At 59.8% G+C, this 20,016-nt stretch overlaps 2 protein-coding genes across 6 annotated transcripts in view; both read left to right on the top strand.

Moving 5' to 3' along the window:
• Positions 1-1,955, top strand: part of SEZ6L (seizure related 6 homolog like) — a 52,628-nt gene extending 50,673 nt beyond the window's left edge. For both annotated transcript variants that reach the window (XM_075110327.1, XM_075110326.1), the window contains exon 17: positions 135-1,955. In XM_075110327.1, the coding sequence (XP_074966428.1) occupies positions 135-164 (30 nt within the window). In that variant the 3' untranslated portion in view covers positions 165-1,955. The remainder of the gene's footprint in view (positions 1-134) is intronic.
• Positions 1,956-7,774: 5,819 nt separating this feature from the next.
• ASPHD2 (aspartate beta-hydroxylase domain containing 2) lies at positions 7,775-18,005 on the top strand. 4 transcript variants are annotated; one of them, XR_012663237.1, is made up of 5 exons: positions 7,782-7,870; positions 11,173-12,290; positions 14,928-15,041; positions 16,242-16,631; positions 17,864-18,005. XR_012663237.1 is itself a non-coding variant. In XM_075110480.1 (4 exons), the coding sequence occupies exons 2-4, from the start codon at positions 11,405-11,407 to the stop codon at positions 16,349-16,351; spliced, it is 1,110 nt and encodes a 369-aa protein (XP_074966581.1). In that variant the 5' UTR covers positions 7,775-7,870; positions 11,173-11,404; the 3' UTR covers positions 16,352-18,005. The 4 variants fall into 4 exon arrangements, 2 of the variants coding, with proteins under 2 accessions (XP_074966581.1, XP_074966583.1); XR_012663238.1 differs by lacking the exon at positions 7,782-7,870 and adding an exon at positions 8,449-8,820; XM_075110480.1 differs by having other exon boundaries at positions 7,775-7,870; positions 16,242-18,005.
• Positions 18,006-20,016: the final 2,011 nt, after the last annotated feature.

Raw genomic sequence — 20,016 nt, 5'->3', positions numbered from 1 at the left:
TGCAGGGTCCTGGCGGGGAGGGCAACACTTCCCTGGGAGCAAAACAACAGCCGGGGCCTCTCTTGCCGCCCAGGAATGGGGAGATTATTCTGAAATGCAGCTGCTGCCCTCAACTGGCTTTTCCTTCTTTTCAGGAAACAAGAGAATATGAAGTTTCAATATAAGGACAGCAGTAAGAGAGTCTCCAGCTGCAAACTTAATGTACTCTCATAGAACTTCCTCAGTAACTAATCCAGAGACCATGTGGAGTTTGGTTGGACCCCTGGACCTGCTGTTGTCTTTCCTTTTGCCTCTTTATTGAAGATTTTACTGTTTTCTTCACTGTATTTATTCTATTTAAACTGCGATAGGTGTGCTGCAGAGCCCCAGGCGCAGGCAGCAGTGGGAGCCAGGGCAGAGCCTGGTCCCGGTGAGGCCAGGGTGGCATGGGGGCTCCCACTGTCCGCCCCCCCAGGCACAGTGGCACGTACCCTGGCCCTGCCCACACCCACACAGGGGGATTTTTGCGGTTCTGATATTGTTAAAAATTAAAAATGTCTCCATTGCAAGAGCCTGCAGTTGATTGCTGGGAGCTGAGGTAGGTGCAGGGTTTGCCGCAGAGTTCTGCCAGTGCTGCCAGCCCTCCCATCCCATAGCTCCTGGCTCCCCTCGCCTGGAGCAGGAGCTGAAGCCAGGAGCTCAGGGGCTTGTGTGCCACTGGGGCAGGGACCGTCCTTGCTGTGAGGAAGTGGAGCACGCCTCAGGAAAGCTGCCAGCCGGCGCAGAGCCCTGCTTGCCATGCCAGGGTGCAGGGAATGGCCTGGCATGCACAAGGTACATGCCGCTTTCTTTTCCCACTTTGCTTTGGATGCTGGAGAGGCAGCGAGCCAGGACTCACAGCTCTACGGAGAAGCATTAACCAGCGACACCCCCAGCAGCCCACTGCCTGGGAGCCGTGGGAAACCTCCATGGGCACTGGGAGCAGAGCAGACAATGCCTCTTTGCTCATACCAGTTGTTCCTCATTAGTAACACTTACCATGACCCCTGCCAGGAAAATCCCAGTGCCACTACCAGGACCCTTGCCCCACTGTAGTATCTCAGGGTAAGCAGGATGGACTGGGCTCCCTGCTGCTGCTCCCGCTGGCTGCAGAGCTCCCCTTTGCTGCAGGAGGGTCCGCTCCCTGCCCCGGTGTGTGAGCTGCTACATCGGCACAGCACCGGGCAGAGACTAGGGCAGTGCAGCCGACCCAGCACCTCCCACCCAGACCCCGCAGGTCTGCAGCTCCCACCCAAAGCCCCCAGGGTTGGCACTTTTCTGGGGCTCCCAGCTAGGCAGGAGATGGAGAGAGGCAGGGGATGAAGGTGGAGGTTTTTTGGGGAAGGAAAGGCAGGCAGGCAGCATGGCTGGGCTCCGGTGAGGGAGACCAGCCTGGAGGGAGCAGAAGAGGCAGAAATCAGCCCATCAAAGCTGGTCCCATCACGGGCGAAGTCCAGTTTGAGCCTCAGCATCCCCCACACTCCTTCACTGCCTTCACCCCTGCCACAGCCGGACACCGGCAGGGCTGCTCCCCATCTGCGGGAACACAGGCCCCCAAAGGGCCATGTCCTCCCCGGGTCACCCACGCTGCCAGCACCCCGGCCAGGCCCTGGGGAAGGCAGCAAAGCTGCTGACATGTCCTTGGCTGCTGGTGTCTTTCTTTTGTCCTTGTAGAACGGCAGTTGTAACCACGGGAGGCTGGTTTAGTTTCAGGATGGTTAGTGCAACTCTGCAGTGTACAGCTGAGACTTAGTTTTTTTCCTTTAAAAACAATGAATGTGTGTTTGTAATTTGTAAAGGTAAAAAAAAAGAAAAAAAAGAAAAAAACGTGCCAAAAATGTACTAAGCATTTCATTTCCCTTCATACATGACTGTTTTTATAAGAACAATGTGAAAATTGCTGGGATTAAATATTTTTGAACATGATAAAGTACTTCCGTGGGAAGCTCTAGTGTTCAGTATAACCTCAATACAAATTGTTCTGTATTTTTAAATGTCTAAAATAAGTTTGCAGAGACTTGGCCTGCAGGTCTGGCCTGCTGCAGAGGCACAGGGGCTGCAGCAGTGCAAACAAGGGTCAGCACTGATCATGTCACACACCTCACCTGATGCCTCTGGCTTGGCTCTGAGCAGTTTCCAGGGCCAGATCCTGCCCTGGTGCAGCCCCATGGTGTTCCCCTGCTCCCATGGGATGGAGCCAGCCAGGCCCTGCCAGGACACAGGGTGAGCTGGCACAGCCCTGCGGACATCTCTCCTCCATGGGATGCTCTGCAGGAGCCAGCACCGATTCCTCCCATGCCCTCCTGAACCCAGCCTCGCCCCTTCCCCGAGCATCACCTGTGTCAGCCCAGCTGCAGCGATGCCTCGTAGGGCGGATGGGGGTCTAGGTCCTGCCCTGAGGCACTGGGACCCTGCTGGAGACCCGTGGCCATGTCACGGAGGATGTGCAGAAGGTTTGGGGGAGCCCCGCTAGCACAGCCCAGCAGGGCAGGGAGCCTCTTGGGACCCATCCTTCCTGTGCCCTGCTCATCCTGCAGCGCAGGCTGCCTGATCCTGCCTGACCAGGACAGCATGGTAGTCTTGTGTTGACAGTTGGACTCGGTGCTCCTAGAGGTCTTTTCCAACCTTAATGAGTCTATGATTCTATGAACACCCATGGCCATCATCTGGAGTGTCCACAGGACACATGCCAGCTGGGGCAGGGCAGCTCCCCGAAATCATAGGGAGAACATGGAGGGGAAGCTGCCTCACCTCCCCCCATACAGCTCTGCACTGGTTGCATCCTGCACCGCTGCAATCACAGCAGACAGGCATGGCTTGGCTCAGGGAAGGTCTTGGGTTTGGTTGGGAAAAATCCCCCCACTGCTCTCCGGGAGCCCCTCTGGGCTGAGCTGCTCTGGCAGGAGCTTGTCTCTGCCTCCTGCCCCCCACCTGCAGGAGGTTTCCCCCTGAGGAGCCCTCCTGCAGCCAGCTGTGCCCTGACTCATCCCTGGGGAGTGGGGATTATGAAAATCAACAGAAGTGAGCAGGGCAGGGTCCTGCCTGGAGGGATTCCCATGCGCCTTTGGGATGGCCCTGAGCACAGCCCTGCCCCGGGAGCATGGTGGCAGGACAGCGGGTGTGCCCACCTCACTATGGAGCAGGACCAGGGCAGGTGACATGCTGCGGGTGCTGGAAAGTCCCAGGGCAAATACCGTTTCCTGACACCTGCAGAGACCCAGGTTACTCTGGCAGTGGCAATGGCTGGCAGTGAGGAATGGGGACACAGAGCCCACCCTAAGAAATGACCTCTCCTGGGGCATCTGCCACCCTTCCAGGAAACATAGGGCCTCCTGTGCAACCCTGCACCTCCACACACACAAAAAAATAAAATTATCCTGCACTCTGAAAATGCGCTTTTAAAAAAGGTTTTGATGTGACATAAGATAATAGCTTCGTTTAGCAGCTGTCAGGCTAATGCACAGGGGGGCGAAGGAGCCAAGGCTCTGATGCGGAGCATTCCCGGGGGAGGAAGATTGGGTTATTTTTGGACAGAGATTGCAAAAGAATTAAACTGAAGGGAAAAAAAAAACCAACAAACCCTTGATGCTGCCATTCCTCCTCGGTGACGTAAAGCAGGAGCCAATCTCTGGCCTCGTGCTTTGTGCCGCGGATTAAGCTTTGTCTGGGCGCAGCAGCCACAGCCATTACCCGCCTCTCCCCTGCGGCAGGCGGGAGCGGGAGGACAGAGCGTGCTCGTCCCCTGGCAGTCACGTAAGCGAGGGACCCCTGCGCCCACCCTAGCTTGGGGATGGAGCAGCAGGGACGCCTCGCCTCCTTTCCAGCATCATGGCAGGGCGGTGAGGCAGAGCATCCCTGCGCAGCCCCAGGGACGCTCTGCCCTAACATGGGGGCTTGCGCTCCCCAGTGGGATTTCATGCAGCAGTTCACTGGCCACATTCCTGCACCTTCTCCCATTGCAGGGTTATTTCTCAGCAGGAGTCAAAAGCAGTTTAGGGGGAGCTGTGCTGAGGATGGAGGGCTGGGGTGGCTGCCGGCCCCCAGCCCCCGGCTCTGCTAAGGCTTTTGCTCAGCACCAAGAGGCAGGAACAGGATGCGGGGTGCCCGCGGTCACCAGTGCCAGTGGTGCCAGAGCACCCTTCAGTGCAGAGAGCCAGAGAACAGCAGTGGGGTGGGATATTAAAAAGCAAAGAGCCAGGGGCTCAGGGCTGGGCTAGCAGAGGGGGCTGGCAGCTGGCAGCAGAGCAGCACCCAGATACAGAAATGCTGAGGGAGGGATGCAGGGCTGAGCGATAAAGACATGCTCAGAGGATCCTGCACATTATCTGGGCACAAGCTGGTCTGGAGGGGACTTGGGGAATGGGAGCCTGTGTGGTGCATGTCTCCTCAGCTTGGGGAGCACAGGGAGGGCCCCTGGGAGCAGTGTCCCAGCTCCAGCCTAAACACTCTGGGAAATCCTGGCCCTGGCAGAATACAAGCCCAGTTTTGGCTGCAGCCACATCCTGGCAGCGGCTCAGGGAAGGACACTGGGCAGTGTCTGCCCCAGGAGTACATCTTGGAAAAAGGGAGAAGGAACCGCTGGAGCCAGGAGGCTGCCATGAGACAGGACTCCTGCCAGGGTGTCACTGGTGGAGCTGAGACAAGCAAATCCCAGGGCTGTTCCCAGCCCTCCTACCATGGAACGGTTCCTGTGCCTGCTCTTGCTGCCTGCTTCATCCCTACCAGACCCTTGCTGTCACTGCCGCAAGTCCACCAACCCTTCTTAGTGCTGGCAGTGGGGCTGGGCTCACACCTCTGTCCTGCAGCTGCCCCATGGCTGTAGGCACTGGTGAGGCAGGGGCTGCAGAGGCAGGGCTGTGGGGTGGGTGCTCCCTGCAGGCTGGGGTCACGCCTGCAGCACTCCAGGGGATCCCGGCTAAGCCATCGCAGCCCCAGGACCTGTCTGCCTGACTCACAGGAATGACATTGACCCTGAGCTCCCCAGGCTGGGCGAATCACCCAGGCCAAGCAAGAGGAGAGGAGTTGATAGGGTGGAGGAGGGACCTGCGGGACACAGACCCAGGAGGAGGCTGGCAGCAGGATTAACCCCCACAGCATCGCTGCCAGCTCCTCAGAAGAGCACAGGGCAGAGGCATGGGATCCCTGCACCCTCAGCATAGGGCTGGCATGGGTGGTGCAGGACATGTTGCAAGAAACCTGTGCTGCATGCTGTGGGCTTAGTACGATTGGGGAAATGCACACCAGGGAGTCAGGATGAGACCCCAGTCCTTCAGATCTCCAATTCCCGCTCCTCTCCTCAGAGCTGAGGGAAAGCTGCACAGCAGATGAGTTGCTGGAGCAGGTGTAGTGTTGAGAACGGGGTTGCTTCGCCACCACCCCCAGTGCAGCACCCGCCAGGGAGGCATCCTAAAGGCTGAGGAAAGAGAGGGGCAGCTCCTCCCACAGAGGAGACAAGCAGCAGAGCTGAGGAGCCATGGAGGGGCCCAATGGGGGGCAGAGAGCAGAAGGCAGACAGAGGGGAGAAAGGATGGGAGTCCAGAGCCCAGCACCAAGAGCCAGCAGACTCTGTGACCGCCGACAGAAGGATGCGCTGTGTGCCAAGAGCAGGCAGGAGGTGCGGGCTGAGGCTGAGAGGGGTCTGGGAAGGAGCAGGAAGGAATAAACTCACCCACCTTTCTCCCTGCCACACGCAATGCTGCCAGGGTCCTGCAGGAGCAAACTGAGTGAGGGGCTGCTGTGGGGAATGAGCTCGTGGGAGCACAGGGGAACAGCAGCAGCATGCAGGAGGCAAAAATGTGCCAGGACAGAAAACAAGGTGCAGGTTAGGTCTGCGCTTGCCAGGGGTGAGGTTGCTCTGGAGCAAGCACACACACGTGAAGGGCTGAGCAGAGCAGCCCTTTTTTCACTTCTAAAGCCCAGCTCCAGCCGTGATGGGGGCAGGACACACAAGCTGGCCACCTGCAGCGCACAGGCACCGGATGGCAAAACCTGCGAAACAAGGCAGGGCTTCCCCCGCGCTGGGAGCGGTGACAAGTGTCCCACGCAGCTCCACGTGGCACTCTGCCACAGGGCAGGGCAGCGCTGCCAGGGCTCTGCCTGCAGCCGGGCTCTGCCTGCAGGCAGCTTCGCCCAGCAGCTCATCTGACACTGGGGGAATGGTGGAGGGAAGGCTGGACCATTGGGGCTCCTGGGTCCCCTGGATTTGACAGTATTCACTCAGGTGAACGGGAAATAGGTTCGGGAGGAAAAAAGCAAGCAAGCAGGAAGCAGAAAGGCTCATGACAAACCATTTCTCCGCCAGCATTCAAGAGTTGTTAAGGGACATCCCAAACTGCTAAAAATTTTACTTCCTCTACAGCCAACCTGCAAATCTGGTCTCCTCCTTTCCATAAGGCCAAAGCCTGGGTGCAGGCAAGGTCAGTTTAGAAAGGGATCAGTTTGAGAAGCCCCTTGGTTGGCCTGGCTGAACTAGCTGGAGCCAAGTGTGTGTGGGGCGGCTGCACTTACAGTCCGTCTGCTCCAAGTGCTGAGCTGCTGCTGTTGGGCACAGCCGTGGTCTGCTGGGGCTCTGCAGCTCCTGCACCCGCTGCCTACTGGCTCTCAAAGGGAAATCCCAGGAGCTGAAGCTGCTGCGGCCCAGGAACCTCAGCCCCAACACTGCCCACAGCTGAGGAAGAGCCTTGGAGCAGCAGGAAAAGGAACAGGAGACGCCAACAGACAGGTTGTCATTTACAAGCTGAGGGACCTTCTTAACTGGAGGGGCAGGAACTGGCTGTGAGCGGGGGGAGGAGGGAGCAGGGGGGGCTCACACACCGCTGCCACCCCCTGGGAATGCCCATGTCCCTGGGGGCTGCCTCCCCAGGTGTCTGCATCCATGGTGCTGCATCCCAGGTGTCCCCAACCCTCCAGGCCAGCATCGCTTGCATCCTGTCAGCCAGCCCCCTTGGGAACAGCCTCCCTCCACCCCAGGTGCTGCAGCACACCCTCACATCCTTGCTGAGGCATCCCTGCTTGCCTGCATCTCAGGCATTGCCTCCCTGGGTGCTCCTGTCCCCTGCATACCAGACGCATGCATCCTCGGGGACCAGCAACCCCTGCAACCTGGGTGCTGCATCCCCAGGTGCTTGTATCCCTGCAGCCAGTGTTCCCTGCACCCCTGGAGCCAGCATCCTGCACATCCCAGCTGCTGCATGCCTAACGGTCTGTGTCCCTGGAGCCAGTATCCTCTTTCCTGGGAGCCTGCATCCCTGAGTGCTCCCACCCCTGGGGCCAGCATCCCCTGCATCCTGACTGCTGCAGCCCCCAGTGCCTGTACCTTTGGAGCCAGCATCCCCTGCATGTCCTCCTGCAGGCCCCCGGTGCATCCGCACCTCCTGCATCCCAGCTGCTGCCGCCTGTGTCCCCGGGGCCCGTGTCCCCGGGGCCCGTGTCCCCCCCGTCCCGAGCTGCCCGCAGCCGGGATGGATGCTCCCCCGGGGACCGGCACCCCCCGCCTCGCAGCCGCTCCGTCCCCAGGACCCCCACCCGGGTGCCGCAGCCCCGCTGCTCCCTCCCGCCCCGCCCGGCTGCGCGGTGCGGGGGCGCGCCGCGCCGCCCCGAGGCCGCGGCGAGAGGCGGGCGCGGAGGCGGGGGCCGGCCCGCAGCGGAGGGCGGGCGGTGCCTCGCCCGGGGCCCGCAGGCTGCCGCCCCGGCGCGGTCCCGGCGGGGGCGGTGCGGGCCCCTCCTGCCCGGGCTGCTGGGAGTTGTGGTCCGCGGCGGCGGCGGCGGCGGCGAGCGGAGCGGAGCGGCGGGGAGCGGCGGGGCGCGGAGCGGCGGCCCCGCACGGCCCGGCCCGGCCCGGCCCGGGCAGCAGGTCGGTACCGCCGCGTTGCATCGCACGGCACCGCACCGCACCGCATGGCGGGGGGGCTCGGCGGGGGGCGGCGGGGCCGCGGGGCGGGGAGCGGTGCCCTCGGCGGGGAGCGCAGCCCCACGGGCGACACGGCCGCACCGGGTGACACCACGGCGGCAGGTGCCACCACCACGCTGGGTGACGTTGACACCAGCACGGCGGGCAACGCTGCCACACCGGGTGATGCAGCCACACCGGTGACACCAGCTGACGCTGCCACGCCGGGTGACACCATCGCACTGGGTGAGACCAGCACGCCGGGTGACACCGCCGGGGTGGCACGCCAGAGGAAAGGGCGAAGCGAGCGCCCACGGCTGCCTGGCTGTGCTCCAGCTCCGTAGTAGCAGCCGGCACCCTGCCTCACCCCAACACTCCTGCATCCAGAGGAGGCTTCTCGCGCCGCTCCCGAAGGCGACGCTGCCGGTGCTGAGCCGAGGACAGCCCCGCCACGCGTCCTCATCGCCATAGGGCCCATGGCCTGAGGATCCCGGCCAGGCTGAGCGAAACCTGCCTCCTCCGGGAGATGCCGGGGCCCCCGTGGAACCGCCAAGGTGCAACTTTCTGCTGCATCGAAGCCTCTCTGCCTTCATTATGTAACGCGGCTGCTGCCTGGCACGGTGCTCGCCTCCACGTCCTGCACAACTTCAGTGCAATGTGGAATTTATTTCCACTCTTCTGGACTGGCTCTGCTGGTTATTATTAGCTGATGAGCCTTTTCTTGGATCTCAGGCCAGGGGTGCTTTATGCGACTACCTGTCTCAGCGCAGGGCCTCAGCGCTGCATGCAACTGGACTAGAAGGGTGACGGCACCGACCGGCCCAGCAGCAAGTCCTGGCCACACAGGGTCTGCTGGGAGCGGTGCTGGCATTTGGGGCCCTGCGAGGCTGCTGCCGGCACAACCCATGCGGAAGGTGGGTTTGGGCAGGTTTTCATCGGGGCTGCCTGTGCCAGTGCAGGAGGCAACTGCTGGGCTGGGTCCCCGCGGGAGGCTCTGCCCAAAGCATCCCCATGCAGCGCAAGGCTCAGCAGCCTGAAGGCTCCCTGGCTGCGGGGCTCTGTGGCCAGGCCGCTGCACGTGGGTGTGGGGGCTTTGATCTCTTACTGCTCTGATGGTTTGCCCTGATTTTCCTCCTTTGAGTTGTTGACAACAGCCCCGGGGCAGCATGGGGCCGTATTTGAGCTGTGCCACCCTCGTGAGCAACTCCAGCTCAGGGACCCGGAGGCTGTCGGACCCCCCAGGTCTGCCCCCCTGTGCAGTCACTTTGTCAGTCAGCTTCTGAACAAGCCTGGCTCCTGTGCTGAGGTGGCTCCCTGCTCGCCTGTCAGGGTGAGAGCCACCCTGAATACAGATCATGCCAGGGCTCTGCCTGCCTTCCCGGGCATGCTCCAGCACCGCGGATGAGCATGGGACGATCATGCTGGCCTTGGGGAGCACCCCTGAGACCGGCCTTGTGGCTGCGCCCTGGGAGCTGAGGCCTGGGCTGGAGAAGTTGGTGTGTCTCAAGGGATGCCAGCCAGTGGGTATGGAGGAAAGTTATCTTAAAATTCCCAGGAGGCTGTGATGTGCCACGTGGATTGCAGATCCCAGGACGGGCCATGCAGGCAACGTGCTACAAGGAAGTAGGGTGGAGCTCGGTCAGGTGTGCGGATGTCCCTTCCCGGGGTGTAAACTGCGTGAAGCCTGTGTCCCCAGCCCTACACAAGGTCCACAGCTTCTGGGTCAGGTCCCAGCCAAAGCTCCACCAGCTGAAGTGCATCGCCATTGCAATCAATAGGGAAATGCACATTCATTAACAGGCTGCAGGACCTTGGCAGGGAAGGACAGGAAAGGTTTGGATGGCTTCCCTGGCTAATAAACCCATCCTACTCCTTCAAGTCAATGCTCTTACTGATGAGCTCCCACAGCATCTTCCTTCCGCCCCCTTACCTGTATCATCCTTGTTTCACTCCTCCCAGTTGGAGAGCTGTTTACCCTGCAGCTCCTGCCAGCCTGCATCCCCTGCCAGCCTGCATCCCCCTGCTCTGCCCCTGCCCTGCCCGGGGCTGTGCAGCCGTTGACACATCCAGGAGGTGCAGTCTGGGCACAGCACTAGCACAGATGAACTGGGTGAGAGCCTGTATGCTTCACTCTGCTTTTGGTGCTCCAGGGCGGGCTGTGACTCTCCACAGATGCCCAGCCTGAGCATCTGCTTGGTGTGGAGACCTAACCCGTGGACGCTCCTGTTCACCTGCTTTAAATGCCACACATCAGTAATTACAAGGCTCTCTGGTGCTGGCAGCATGCCACAGGCTGGGGTAGCTCTCACGTGCTTTCCTACCTGGTTTGTGTTTCCCTTCCATTTCTCACCCATTGCCTTGCCTGCCCCTCTGCCCCCACTGCCTGCTGCTTGGAGGTGCCCAGGAATGGAGTTTGGGGCGAGCAAATGTTGCTTGTGGTTATGAGGAGTTGGAGCATCTTCTCTTTTCCCCTGCTGCTTTCCCAAGAGCTGTGATGGTGAGGCAGGACAGAGCTGCCCAGAGTTCACTGAACATGGGAAGACGGCAGCCGCTGGTTCTGTAGCAGACTTGTCCCCTGCCCGGGCAGGGAGGACAGGCTCTGCCTTTCAGGCCAGGCGTGCAGGGCGTTGCGGCGGTGCTGGGAGCCGTTCAGCTCCTGTGACCTGTGAGCTGGTTATCTCTAGTTGGTGAAATCAAACAAGCCAACCCTGACCTGCCACCATCGCCGGGTGCCCTTGCCAGGCTGGCAGAGTGCTGGGCTCCGTATCTCTGGAGGGCAGAGCTGCGGGGCAGGCTCAGGGCTGTCAGCTCAGTCGCTGGAGGGAGAGTCACTTCAGGGCATTTAGATCGAGGGGATAAACTGATTGCTGCAAGATAGGGATGTTAAGTGTCTGTTCCCAGCTTTTCCTTGCTGCCTTATCAGTCAGATTTCAGATATAAGGCAGAAATAGAGGGGAGAAATGGGTGGAAGAGCAGGAGGGGAGATGGTTGCCCTGTGGCAGTGGGAGCCAAGGGACCTGTCTGTCCCCGCTTCCATTTGGATATTTGTGGAAGATGCTGTTAGGAGGGGTGGGGATTTTTCTCAGCGTGGGATGGTGTTGAGCTCCTGGGGAGAGAGGTTTGCTCCTCATCCATCATCCCCCCATGAGGAGCCAGTGCCCCGTGCAGCCCTGGCATGCAGCCCCAGCTGCACCCTGTGCACTGAACCCCCATGAGGACCCCAAGGAGAAACTGTTTCCCTAATACTTCATGGTTTCTTTCCCCAGAGCCTCCCTCCAGCACTGCCTTTCAGGATGATCAGCCTGGGAGCACCGGCAGAGACCTTCCAGGCACGTTGCTGTTGACCCGCAGCACTGGGACCCCCGGGCAGCTTGGCTGCCTGCCTCCCCAGGAGCTGCTGGCTGCTGCTGCCAATGAAGAGCCCGCGGGCGTGCAGGAGAGAGCCACAGCTCTGCTTCCCCATGGCAGCCCCTTCCCCCCGTGCCCTGGCTGAGCTGCATGGTGTGGGTGCCTCTGAGGACCACAAGGACTGACCGCCGGGCCCCCCTGTGCGCACCCACCACCCGCTTCACCACCATGTCTTTGGAGTGGCTGATGGACTGGAGCTGGTCCCTGGATGGACTCCGAGATTTCATCGCCACCGGCATCCAGTCTTTCCGGGACTGCGACGCCACCGCCCTTACTGCTGTCGCCTGCCTCCTGGTCCTCTTCGTGTGGTACTGCTACCACGTGGGGCGGGAGCAGCCCCGCGCCTACGCCACCGTCAACGCCCTGATGCAGAGCGCCGAGGCCAACGGTGTGCAGAACGGGTACATCTACTGCCACTCGCCTGAGTGTGTGCGCTGCACGCACCATGACGGGCTCAACCAGAAACTCTACCACAACCTGCAGGAGTACGCCAAGCGCTACTCCTGGTCCGGCATGGGCAGGATCCACAAGGGCATCCGCGAGCAGGGCCGCTACCTCAACAGCCGTCCGTCCATCCAGAAGCCAGAAGTCTTCTTCTTGCCAGACTTGCCGACCATGCCCTATTTCTCCCGGGACGCTCAAAAGCACGATGTGGAGTTGCTGGAGCGCAACTTCCAGACCATCCTGTGCGAGTTTGAGACCCTCTACAAAGCCTTCTCAAACTGCAGCCTCCCGCAAGGATGGAAAATGAACAGCACGCCCAGCGGGGAGTGGTTCACTTTCTACCTGGTGAACCAGGGCATGTGCGTGCCCAGGAACTGCAGGAGATGCCCACGGACGTACCGCTTGCTCGGGAGCCTTCGCACCTGCATTGGCAACAATGTCTTTGGGAATGCATGCATCTCTGTGCTGAGCCCGGGCACCGTCATTGCCGAGCACTACGGACCCACCAACATCCGCATCCGCTGCCATCTAGGTAAGTGCCCAGCAGGGTGGTTCATCCTGGCTGGGCATCCCCGCCACGGGTAGTGCTGGGGGGCTGCAGCTGCACCTGGGTGCAGGAGCCCAGAAAGGGCCTCTCACACCCTGTGCTCTCCAAATTCAGCTGCTAAATGCAGCCCCAGGGCCAGCTAATGGCGTGAGGAAGGCTTTGTGCCTTTGGCAGCAGCAGTATCCCCAGGAGAGGCTGGTGCTCAGTCCCCCCAGGTGCCCGACCTCCCCCGGGTCCCCAGCTCAGCAGCAGGATCATTTCACCTCCTCTTCCTGCAGACCTGGAGGCGTGGGCTCCCAGCGGTGCGAGATACTGGGCTGATTTTGTGCAGGAGCCTCCGAACAACCCCCGCTGTGCAGGCAGCCCCACCTCCCATCGCGGCATGTGGGGCAGCCTGGGATGCTGCTCCAGAGTCCGAGCTGTCTCCCAGTGCTGCCCCTCTGAGATTTTGAGCGCTCTACGTGTGACACAGGCAGATGTGAGCAAAGATGCTGCTTTGGTGCAAATCAAGGGAAGGGGGTCCTGGGGCATCCCCTCTGGCAGGGCGAGCTTGGGGCTGGCAGCGCAGTGCTCCCCGCCCCACGGGCGCCTGGGATGGGGAGAGCCCACGCGGCACAGATGGTCGGGACTCTGCCGTGCTGGAAGCGGCGCAGATCGCGCCGGGGGAGGCACCGCACGGGCCCTGCTGGCAAACACCGAACGTGCTTGTTCAGCCAACTCCTCTTGGGTAAACACACTCAGGCAGTGACTGGCCATTTATTTAGAATAGGAATAGACTTAAGAGCTGATCTGAGGAGCTTTCCAGGCCTGGGGAGCCGCTGGGGATCCAGGACCTGCCCTTGCTGGTGCCAGGAGGCAGCCTGCTGCCTGGTGCCAGCTCTTCCCTCTCTTTGGGGCACAGGGGAGATGCACTTTCCTTCCAAGGGCCAGTGAGGCAAGGTCCAGACTGGCTTGAACGCACCCTTCCCCAGCAGTGTGGAGCTGGGACCAGCCCTCCAGCACACACGCCCTGGGGAGATGAGTGATGCAGGTCATTCCCTTGTCCTTCCACCTTTTCCAGCTCCATCTGCTCCATGGCTTCTGGCCCTGCAGCCAGGACACAGCACCGTGCCCACGGCATGCTGACGGGCTGCTCGTGTACTAGCTGACATCCCTACCTCGGTACTGGGGACTCTGCTCTGGCTGTGCCCAGGGCATGGATGTGTTTAAGAGGCAACCAGCTCTTTCAGGCTAGCTTGCTCTGAAAAGCCAGAACACCCATCAGCATAGCCGAGTCACTCTCTAGGATTTACCTCAACCCTGTGACTGCTCTGCTGAACACACAGAGCCAAGCACAGGCACCAGCTCTGCCCCTCCGAGGGACAGGGCAGCATCCTCTGGGTGCGGATGCAATGGAAAGGCTGTGCACTGCTGGCCGCCTCCTCCCCGCCTCCCCTGGCTGCTCAGCATCCCCTTTCCAGCTGGAGTGTCTCCAGCTGAGGCCGTTGTGCGGGGAAATGGCTTTGGGTTTCGTAGGCTTTGAAACATCCGTTAGAAAAGCAGGACGGCTTTTTGTGCTCCCAGCTCTCCCAGGCAGCTGGGAGTCCCTGCTGCGCTTGCTTGGTTTTGGCATTGCTGTGAGATCCATTCCTGCTCGTTTGCTGCATCGTTACCATTTGCAAGCCACGTGAGCCCTGACCCCTTTCTCCGCCACAGCTGCATCCTCGGGGCAGGTTGACTCTGCACCAGCTCCAGCGGTCCCTGGCACTGTGGGAGGTGACATTCCTGATGCAGGGGTTGCTGGGATCAACCCTCGTCAAACTGGCCTGACTTGCACTAGTATTTTAGGAAAATACCCATTTTATTACTAGGATTCTTCTTCCTGTGGCCTTCACAGAGCCTCATTCCCTATAGGGTTTTGCGACTCTCCCCTGAATTTCTGTCCTTGCAGCTGCCTGGTGGGGGACAGACTGGCAGCATCTTGGGTGGGGGACTGAGTGACAAGGCAGATGCTAAGTGATGCAAGGTCAAATGGGGAGCTTGTGGCAGAGCCAGGAATTGAGGCCATTTCTCGAGTCCCAGTGCAGCATTTCCTCCTACCCCAGCCTTGCAGTGTACAGGGTATTTGCAGCAGAGCTGGAGGACGGAGAGGGCAGGCTCTGCCTTTGGTCCTGAAGCTAGAAAATGCACCAGGAAACTGGCTTCTTACATACACCCCCATGTTCGTGGGCTCTGGAGACCAGATGGCCATTCCAGGTACAAAAGAGAGTGCCCATGACACTGAGCTCACTGGGGTACAGTGAGTAACTGCAGGGGGGTTCCCTGCAGCAGCTGGGGATGAGAGGGACAGGAGGGAGTGGGCAGGGCAGCAGGCAGGGGCTGAGCTGCATTAGGCTCAGAGTTCAGCTTGCAAATGCAGTGCCAGCTTTGTGCATCTTTTGAACCCTGGACTTCGCCATGCACTGAGTTCAGTGCAGCACATGCTGCTGCTGCTGCTGCTGCTCGCTCCCTGGAGGGAAGCAACCCCTTGGTAGCAGCATGGAGCTCGTGTGGAGCTCACTGTTTGCAGTTCAGGGCTGCTCCCTTGTCCCAGGAAGCACAGCACCGCCCGACCATCCATGTCCTCTCTCTTTGTGCCTGAAGGTCTGAAGACACCCAGTAACTGCGAGCTGGTGGTGGGGGGCGAGCCTCAGTGCTGGGCTGAGGGCCGCTGCCTGCTCTTCGATGACTCCTTCCTCCACACAGCGTTTCATGAAGGTAAGCACAACACGCGGCTCGCAGGGCCTTGTAGCCTCATCTCGCACTGATGCCAGGGGGCATCAGGGCCCAGGAAGGAACAGGCAGGCAGGGCAACTGCACCCAGTCCCTTCTCCTGCCAAGATACCTGCAGGGCTGGAGGCAGCTGCATCCCGTGGGGGTTACACCACTGCTGCCCTTGGCTTGCACCAGGGAAGGCAGTAGCCCTGTTCCTGGCATGGTGGGGCTTGCCCATCACGCGTGTTCCCTGCTGCTTGAGCTTGGTGGAGCATCTCAGTGCCCCTTGCCCAGTGGAGCCCCTGGAGCCCCCTCAGCCTGCCCCAGGGCTCTCTCCCATCCTGACTTACTTGCAGCCCTGTAGTGCTGCCACAGCACTGCCAGCGCAGCACGGGGCCCAGTGATCCTCTCCCTGCCTGGCAGCCAGCACGGAAAGGCTTCCCTTGTTGCCCAGAGCTTTGCAGGGCGGCGCAGGCTCCGACGCTGTCAGGCTCGGCATCCTCTTGCCCTTGCTCGCGGCAGTGCTGCCGGCTGCAGCGGCCCTGTTGCAAGGCAGCAGCTCAGTGCTGACGTGCCAGCGGTGCCTTTGTCTCCTGTGCGGGGAGACAAGCTTCACGCCAGCCTGTTTTGTTGCCTCTCTCCATCACTGATGGAGGCTGTTCTGCTTCAGCTCTCCCGGATTAACCCGCATTAGTTGCTGATGGCATAAAAGCATCAAGCAGAGCTGTTTTACACAGGGGAGTGTGTGAGGAGAGTGGGAGAACAAAAGCTGTTGCTCCCACATCAACCCTACTGTGGAATTGGGAAGCGCAGCTCCGTGCAGCGCTGCAGGGCCAGGAAAGCTAGAATAGTGCAGCAGCAGCTCCCTGCACAGCTCCAAGATGCAGCTGCACGGAGGCCTGCTGCCCTGAGATGGGAAACCTTTGGGTCTGATTGCCCAAAGCAAAACCAGAGCCCTGGCAGGAAGGACCGTACCAGCTGCTGGAGGCACTGGGCTCCCAGTAAGCAGGCGTTTGGTGGGGTTGCACTGGGCAGATGCCTCTGCCCTGCCCAGTAAAGCTGCAGGCTGGCTGTGCCGCCGGGGGTGCAGGCAGCAGCCTCCCAGGGTGGAGCCCATCACCTCTGCACCAGGGCGAGCGCTGGCCTCTCCTGCAGGAGCAGGGCGGGAGCACAGCCTCACCCCAATGCTTGCATCCCACCCAGGTCCCCCGGAGGAGGGTCCCCGCGTGGTCTTCATGGTGGACCTGTGGCATCCCAACGTTGCTGCCGCAGAGCGCCAAGCCCTCGACTTTATCTTCGCCCCGGGACGATGATGGCGCTGCCCAGTGTTGTGAGTTTGAGGGCAGCCGGCGGGTGGGCGGCCGCGCCGGCTCGGCTCCACCGCAGGTGCAGCACCGCTCGCGGACACCTGCCGCACTGGACGCTTCCTCCCAGCACACGGCCTCGGGGTCCTCCCTCCCGGCGGCTCTTGTAAATGGAAACTGCGACATGTATCAACGCCCATCTCTTTCTTTCCATCGTTGGCTTCAGGGATTATTTTCCAACCTGACAGCGCATCGCCTTCCCTCCGTGGTTAGCTGCAGCACCACTCTCGTACGTGTTATGTTGCTACTGTGTTTTGCAGTGTTCAGAAGTAGAGTAACAAAACCAAGGGTGTTTGTTTGAATGTAATAATGTAAAACTTCTCGTGGTCATCAAAAGAACAACACACACACATGCACACACACACACTCATACACCAAAAAGCAAACCAGCCAAGCAGCCCACCACTGCACTCAGCCTGCCTCTGTCCCGCTTGCAGCCCCAAGATGGACGGACGGACGCTGGGGGCTGCAGCAGGCACAAAGCACCAGGTGGGGGCTGCTCAGGCTGGGGCAGACAGGGCAGCGCTCTGCCCGCAGAGAGCTCTTGCACCACAAGCCCAGGGGCTCCTGCTTCCTCCCTCGCATGCCAGCGGCACCCTGGCACGTGGCTCCCCGGCCCTCCAGCCCTGAGAAACCTGCTTGCCACACAGGCAGGGAGACGAGCACGACGCCAGCTCCCCTGCTGCCCTCACAGCTGCAGCTGTCCCCAGCCACAGCAAAGCAGCAAGCCCAGGAGCACACCAACGTACACCCTGTTGAAGGGACAGCACACATCGAGCCCTGCTCTTTAAAGTGGCCAAGGGCGGTATCAACTGCCTAAATCCCCTCCTTGCTTTATCTGCAACCTTCGGATTTCACAGCCCAAGCTGGGATGCCCCTGCAGGGGCAGGGACACTGTTTGGGAATGTAGCGTAGGGGGTTTTTTGGCAGTAGACAAAGGCCAGGGAAGAAAGGAGGTCACACTGCTTTCTGCGGCTCGATCTTCTTTCCTGGAGCCAGGGCGAGTGTATGGAGGCAGCTCACGCATATCTGACAGCAAATGAAAGGTTTCCAAAGGCAGGAGGTGTTTAATTCTGCAGCCCAAGGAACGAGCCCTCCACCCCCACAAGGAGTCCTGCCTGCCCAGCAACCAACACGCTTTTCCTGAAGTCACCCCGCATCCAGGGTTTGTTTGGGGTTTTGGGGGTACAGAGCTACCGTACAGTTTACAACATGCGACACGTCAAGCACAGCATGTCGTGGATGCTCACCACTGTCCTTGCGCCTCTGGTTGGGAAGCGGCTCCGCCGGGCTCGGTGGCCTCGGCACGGCTCTGGGGACCACTTGCCTTTGTGCCCTGCCCGGGAGGGAATGCAGCCCCGCTCCCCCAGTTTCTTTACAGATTTTTCAGTGATTAGATTGCAAGATAAGGCAGAGATTTCAAATACATCCAAGATATTTTTTACACCTGTCTTGTTACAGAATATCTGAAGTGCATGATTTCTACACGCATCGACTACCTGGAACCAGACCCTGAGGAAGCAGGCTGGCTTGGTAACTGTCTTACAGTTTGGTAACATTCATACAGTGGATAAGCAAAGATTATCAATAAACAGTTGTGCTGAAAACAGAATGGGCTCTGCCTGCTGGTGTAGCTATTCCAGGGTCAAGCAAAACACTGCGGGGTTGGGTCCTGCTTACCCCAGCGGCCCAGCCAGCTGCTGCTGGGGACAAACATGCTGGAAAAGCAGGAGAGCCAAGGTGGGAGGAGGGGATGGGCCCGGGCTGCGTTTGCAAGTGGTATAGTGAGTGAGGGTTTTGCTTTAAAATACCCAGCCCTGTGGCACTTCTGCCCTGACCAGTTACAGCCTCCCTGGGCCAGATTTCACCCACAGCCCATGCTGCCAAAGAGCACAGGGAGTGTCTGCTTTGTATCTCCACCCGTCTACCCTACCCCTCCAGGCCAGGCACTGCAGAGGCAGGCAGCCTGCACAGCCTGCAGGTTACAGCAGCGCTGTCTGCACCCAAGGCACTGCAGAGACTGTCACCAGTGAGCAACACAAAGAGCCGCGGAGCCGCCTGCCACCCAGCTCAGCACACTCTCCAGGCTCCGCAGCAGGGCCACCAGCCTGACGGAGAGTCTTCACATAAACCATTTTGGAAAATGCTTCCAAGTGCCTGCACTGACACATCAAAGGCAGCAGGCAGCTCCATCAGGAGCAGCTCTTGGGCGGAGGGTGCTGGGCTGCCACTCAGTTCCTGCCCAACTGCCTGAAAGCCAGTGCCCGACATCGCCCCCAGCATAGGGCCAGTTTGGCAATGCAAGGAATCACTCAGCATGAGGCCCTTGGCCCTCGTTAGGAGCACTCTTACATGCTCAGACAGGACACAGCCAGTGCAGCAGCTGCTCCTCATGTTTTATTACTTGAAATGACCGATTCTTGAACATCCTCTCTACAATGCAACCATTAAGTCAAGGGCCTGGAGCTCTTTGCTGTACTACCCCAAGACAACTTTCCTCTTAACAATCGAACGACAGAAATAGGCCTTGGTGGCCAGATGCAGTTCAAAAAGCAAAAGGGAATGAAGCCACCCCAGCTGTTCCACTGCCGACAGACGGCACAGCAGATTGTAGTGGAAGATTCCTGATGACAGCAGGCAAAAGCATCTATTTTGTGCTTTGCTGCTGTGCCAAAACTCCCTCCTGTCCCTCTCAGGATTTTCCTTCAACTTCTTCGTGTTTCCTGATAGAGCATGCAACCACTTCCCAAAACACCCAGCTAGGAGACAGCAGGATCTCCCTCGGGGAAGCAGAGCAGTCTGGAGCTGCCTCGCAGCCCTGCCTGCTGTCTCACTGCTCCTTCTGGCAGTCCGAGGCTTTCTTGCTTCCTAAGCGTCGCAGAGGGAACCTGGATCAGGGCTGCCGAGTGTGGAGAGATGAGACAGAGCAGCATCTATGAGAGGGAGCCTCTTGGCTCAGCATGTCGAAGTAGCCCAGAGCATCATGAGAGGGCTGGAGCACACAACCATCTTTCCTCCTACCTTCTCCCACCACCTCCTCCCTCACCTACAGGATGGCTCTGTGCTACACTCCGGAACCAAAGCAGCTTGTCCATAACTCCGAGGAGCAATGCCTTACTCGGTGACACCCACACGGAAGAGGGCACAGAGGCAAGAGGCCTCCTGGGTGGCTGTAGCTCAGGCTTTCCAATGAGGTTTCACATCTACACTGCTGTTAGCTGACAGGCAACTAACTGATTGTACTTTAGTGCAGAGCAGTTCCACTCCTATTGGCCTCACAAGGAGGACAGCAGGAGCAGGGAGCAGCATCACACAGCTCTCCTGCTGCTGAAACACCTCCTCAGCTGCCAGAGCTGGAAGCCAGACGGCAATCCACGCCCAGCCACCCCCTGGGCCAGCAGCTGGCTCTTCCTCTAGAGTCCACTGCATTTCCAAGCCAATGTGTGCAGAGGAGCCCTGCAATGGCAGAGCTACCTTGGGAATTGTCTGCCATCAAAGCAGAACAAGAAGTTGTGACAATGGTGACTCTACCGTGTCAGCTTCTGGGAGCGCCCTGCTAACACTGACACAAGTCTGCTCCCCATTTCACAGTCACGCCGGTAACACGTCTACCT

The sequence above is a fragment of the Phalacrocorax aristotelis genome, chromosome 15, assembly GCF_949628215.1.
Source record: "Phalacrocorax aristotelis chromosome 15, bGulAri2.1, whole genome shotgun sequence".
NCBI classification, from domain to species: domain Eukaryota; kingdom Metazoa; phylum Chordata; class Aves; order Suliformes; family Phalacrocoracidae; genus Phalacrocorax; species Phalacrocorax aristotelis.
This window is presented reverse-complemented; position numbering and strand designations above follow the sequence as displayed.

Excerpts from the sequence above, each read along its gene's own strand:
- ASPHD2 (XM_075110480.1), top strand. The coding sequence starts at position 11,405 with ATGGTGTGGGTGCCTCTGAGGACCACAAGGACTGACCGCCGGGCCCCC. Across the intron at positions 12,291-14,927 it reads CCGCATCCGCTGCCATCTAG|GTCTGAAGACACCCAGTAAC; the intron begins GTAAGTGCCCAG and ends TTGTGCCTGAAG. Across the intron at positions 15,042-16,241 it reads CCACACAGCGTTTCATGAAG|GTCCCCCGGAGGAGGGTCCC; the intron begins GTAAGCACAACA and ends CATCCCACCCAG.